Genomic DNA, 4,458 nt, shown 5'->3' with positions numbered 1-4,458 from the left:
GGGGGGGCGGGCGTGCCTAACCACTCTCCGGCCGGCGTAGGGTGGCGGCGCTCGGCCTGGCGGCCGGCATGGTGCTCGTGCTGCTGCTGCTGTGCCTGTACCGCGTGCTCTGCCCGCGCAACTACGGGCAGCCCGGCGGCGGGCCCGGCCGGCGGCGGCGTGGGGAGCTGCCCTGTGACGACTACGGCTACGCGCCACCCGAGACCGAGATCGCGCCGCTGGTGCTGCGCGGACACCTCATGGGGCGGGGGGGGGGGGGGGGGGGGGCGGGGCGGGGGCGGGGGCGGGGCCCGCGCCCCCCCCCCCCCCCCCCCCCGCGCAGGACATCGAGTGCCTGGCCAGCGACGGCATGCTGCTGGTGAGCTGCTGCCTGGCGGGCCACGTCTGTGTGTGGGACGCGCAGACCGGGGACTGCCTGACGCGCATCCCGCGCCCGGGGTAGGTGCCTGCCCCCTCCCCGCCCTCCCTCCACCCCACTGTGCGTCCGTCCTGTGTCCTCACTCCGTTCTCCTGGCCCCTGGCAGGCAGCGCCGCGACAGTGGCGTTGGCAGCGTGTTTGAGGCTCAGGAGAGCTGGGAACGGCTGTCCGACAGCGGGAAGGGGGGCCCGGAGGAGCCCGGGGACAGCCCTCCTCTGCGGCACCGGCCCCGGGGCCCTCCGCCGCCTGCCCTCTTCGGGGACCAGCCAGACCTCACCTGCCTGATCGACACCAACTTCTCGGCTCAGCCGAGGCTCTCGGAACCCACGCAGCCCGAGCCCCGGCACCGGGCGGGCTGTAGCCGTGCTCGCGACGGCCCGGGCTACGACTTCAGCCGCCTGGTGCAGCGCGTGTACCAGGACGACGGCCTGGTGCCTGGCCGCCCGCCAGCCCTGCGCCCGTCCTCCCCGGGGCCCGGGCCGCCCCCCCTGGCCCCCGAGGACGAGGGGGGCTGCCCTCCCGAGAAGGGCTCCCCTTGCCTGGCCTGGGTCCCCAGCGCAGACGGCTCCATCTGGAGCCTGGAGCTGCAGGGCAGCCTTATCGTGGTGGGGCGGAGCAGCGGCCGCCTGGAGGTGGGCAGGGGCCCCGGCGGGAAGGGGGGGGCGGGGGCGGGTAGGCAGAAGGCCGGGCATGCGCGGGTTTGGGGGGCGCCTGACGGGCCCGCAGGTGCTCACGGTCTCTGGTCCTGCAGGTGTGGGACGCCATCGAGGGTACACTGCGCTGCAGCAGCGAGGAGGTGACCTCGGGCATCACGGCCCTTGTGTTCCTGGACAAAAGGTGAGAGGCGCTGTGTTGCTCGGCCTCTCTCCAGAAGTCCCCTTCCTGGGCCCTTCCCCACCGCATGATTGATGCCCCTTCTCAGTACTCAGCCCCACACCTGTGAACAGCCACCACGGTGGGGGGTGACAACTGAAGCACTTAGAATAGGCCTGTCATTCCTGTGACTCGGTTTCCCTCTTACCCTTCAGAGTCAGGGTTTCCCGGATGAGCCCATCAGTGTAGACCTTACCAGGTCTTGGCTGCATTTTCAGTGACCAAAAAATGCTTTCTCAGCAGAACCTTCTGTTTAAAATTTACCTTCGTGTTTGAGGCTGTACGCTGCTCTCACCTCCGTCCTCGGCGTGCTCCTTGGCTATGGGTGCTCCCCAGGGGCCCAGCCAACCGAGCTCTTGGCTGAGAGATCCAGGTCTCACTGCGACCGGGGCCTCCTGCTCAGCACTTCACCCGCCTGCCCCAGCTGTCCCATGCTGGCTCTGCCCTCCGGGGTCCCCACCGTTTGTGGCACCAACCTCTAAGCTAGAGCCGGAGCCTTTTTCTTCCCAGGGCAGGGTGCCCTTGGCCCTCAGCGCTCAGGTTCTGGTGGCTACAGCTGTCCTCTCTGCCCCTGCGAGGCCGCTTGCATCGGCCTTGGCTCACACCCCCCCACTCCCCCCCCACCCCCCGCCGACCAGCCTGGCCGCCATTGCCAGTTCCTCCTCCTCCAGGTTCCTCCCTGCTGCTTGGTTTCTCAGGTTCAGGGAAAGCCCCCGGGTGTCCGCCCAGCCCTCAGAGCTCCTGGTGACCCGGCGGGCTCTCCTCGCCCTCCTCGCTCCCAATACACGGCGCCTTCCCAGGCTCTGGCCTGGGCCCTTCCGGTTGCGGGCTGGGAGGCATGCTTTGTGCTGGAGGAAGATTTTGAACTCCACTCACTTCAAGGCTTTGGGACCCCTTGGCAAATATCCCCGTCTCTGCCTAGGAATTCCTGGGCAGTGAAGAAATTCTTTCTTTGTGGAAGAAGGAAGGGCAGTGGGTGGTGCTTGGATCGAAGCTGCTTTCCGAGGCCGAGGCCAGAGACCACGGTGCCTCCTGCCACTCCAACACACAGCCCCCTTGGGGCCTCTCTCCGCAGAAGCCCCTCCTTTAGCTCCAGGCTCTGAGGGCCTTCAACTCACAGTCTTACCTGTTCTCCAGGTGCCACTTTTTTACCCTTGTGACCACCCTGTGAGGTGGGTAGTTGTTCCCATTTCACAGATAAAGAAACAGAGGCAGAGTAGAGTTGCAGCCTGGGTCTCCCGGCTTCAGCATGTTTCCCAGCACCCGTGCTTGCCCCTTGGCTGTGGTCCCTTCGTCTGTTTCCATCTGCGCAGTGGAGCTGACCCGTCAGGTGGCCACAGTGCTCGGCCCCCAGCCCCGGTGTTCTGAGGGAGGGCCACCAGCAGCCTCTCTTCTCTTCCAGGATTGTGGCTGCCCGGCTCAACGGTTCCCTGGATTTCTTCTCCTTGGAGACCCGCACTGCCCTCAGCCCCCTGCAGTTCCGAGGTCAGAGGGCCTGCACTGGGCAGGTGCCTGCACCTGGCGGGGAGGTGGGGGTTGGGGGGGTGGCGACTGCCCACATACTTGGTCTGTCTCCAGGGACTCCAGGGCGGAGCAGTTCCCCCGCGTCCCCTGTGTACAGCAGCAGTGACACGGTAGCCTGTCGCCTGACCCACACCGTGCCCTGTGCACACCAGAAACCCATCACGGCCCTGAAGGCCGCGGCTGGGCGACTCGTGACCGGGAGCCAGGACCACACGCTGAGAGTGAGGGTTGGCTCTGTCTTGTGGGGGCTGGGGTGGCCTAGCCCGGGATGCTGGGCGTTTGGGGTCAGCCAGGGAGAGGATGCACGGAAGGGATTTCCTGGCCAAAATGGAACTGGGAAACCACCCCAGACCAGAACTGATGCCCACCCCTGCCCCAGGTGTTCCGTCTGGAGGACTCGTGTTGCCTCTTCACCCTGCAGGGCCACTCGGGGGCCATCACAGCTGTGTACATTGACCAGGTGAGGGGGCCGCGGGTGGGGTGCCGGGGTACCAAGCCATGGCCTTTGTTTCGGACTCCGGACAGCTGGCCCCCAGAACCTTTTGGGAAGCAGAGTGGGAGGACCCCCACTCCCCAGGGCACTGGGATACCCTCATGGACAGAGGTATTGCCCCAGTGACCCAGCCCTCCTGGGCCTGTTCTCCTAGACAATGGTGCTGGCCAGTGGAGGACAAGATGGGGCCATCTGCCTGTGGGATGTGCTGACTGGCAGCAGGGTCAGCCACATGTTCGCTCACCGTGGGGATGTCACCTCCCTCACCTGTACCACCTCCTGCGTCATCAGTAGTGGCCTGGATGACCTCATCAGCATCTGGGACCGGAGCACCGGCATCAAGCTCTACTCCATTCAGCAGGTGGGCAGGTCGGGGGCCACAGGATTCTTGGTGTTTTAGGGAGGGATTCGGGACACCGAGCTGATCCTGTCTTTGCTTCCAGGACCTGGGCTGTGGTGCAAGCTTGGGGGTCATCTCCGACAACCTGCTGGTGACTGGCGGCCAGGGCTGTGTCTCCTTTTGGGACCTAAACTATGGGGACCTATTACAGACCGTCTACTTGGGGAAGAACAGTGAGGCCCAGCCTACTCGCCAGATCCTGGTGCTGGACAATGCTGCCATCGTCTGCAACTTTGGCAGCGAGCTCAGCCTGGTGTACGTGCCCTCCGTGCTGGAGAAGCTGGACTGAGCAGGAGGCAGGAGCTGCGGTGCAGAGCTGAGTCTTCCGGAAGCTGTCCCTGAACTGTCCTGTCCTGCCTCGTGGCTGTAATATTAAACTTTTTTTTTTTTTTAATCCCATCTGCCACGGGCCTTTTGAGCCACTTGCATCTTTCCCTAGAGCTGCTGCACCCCTGCTGCATGCCCTCCCTGTGCCTGGGAGCCCCCCACTTGCTCACGTGCTTCTGTGAGCGTGAGTCGCTCCTGGCAGGGGCTGTGCTCAGTGCCCCGGGGGGCGGTTACGAGGCAGGGAAGCCCAGCAAGCCCGGGCTGCGGGCCTGCCTCCTTAACCCTTCAGAGGCGTGGGAGCCAAGTGCGGCCCCACGGTCCTCCTACCGCCCAGCCACCCCCAAGCTCACTGAAGGCACCACGTTTCAGGCAGTGCTTGAGGCTCAGGCTCCCTCCCTAAAGCAGCAACGGGCAGACACTGGC

The 4,458-nt window shown here is 65.5% G+C and overlaps 1 protein-coding gene across 2 annotated transcripts in view; it reads left to right on the top strand.

The window, feature by feature from the left end:
• SCAP (SREBF chaperone) overlaps positions 1-4,107 on the top strand; it is a 69,622-nt gene extending 65,515 nt beyond the window's left edge. For both annotated transcript variants that reach the window (XM_073901088.1, XM_073901090.1), the window contains 9 exons: positions 41-243; positions 324-438; positions 525-1,050; positions 1,170-1,255; positions 2,694-2,776; positions 2,870-3,036; positions 3,195-3,275; positions 3,463-3,669; positions 3,752-4,107. In XM_073901088.1, the coding sequence (XP_073757189.1) occupies positions 41-243; positions 324-438; positions 525-1,050; positions 1,170-1,255; positions 2,694-2,776; positions 2,870-3,036; positions 3,195-3,275; positions 3,463-3,669; positions 3,752-3,997 (1,714 nt within the window). In that variant the 3' untranslated portion in view covers positions 3,998-4,107. The remainder of the gene's footprint in view (positions 1-40; positions 244-323; positions 439-524; positions 1,051-1,169; positions 1,256-2,693; positions 2,777-2,869; positions 3,037-3,194; positions 3,276-3,462; positions 3,670-3,751) is intronic.
• The last annotated feature ends 351 nt before the right edge of the window (positions 4,108-4,458 follow it).

Source organism: Callorhinus ursinus, unplaced genomic scaffold, assembly GCF_003265705.2.
Source record: "Callorhinus ursinus isolate GAN/ISIS: 27379988/994484 unplaced genomic scaffold, GSC_fseal_2.0 scaffold15, whole genome shotgun sequence".
In the NCBI taxonomy this organism is placed as follows: Eukaryota; Metazoa; Chordata; class Mammalia; order Carnivora; family Otariidae; genus Callorhinus; species Callorhinus ursinus.
This window is presented reverse-complemented; position numbering and strand designations above follow the sequence as displayed.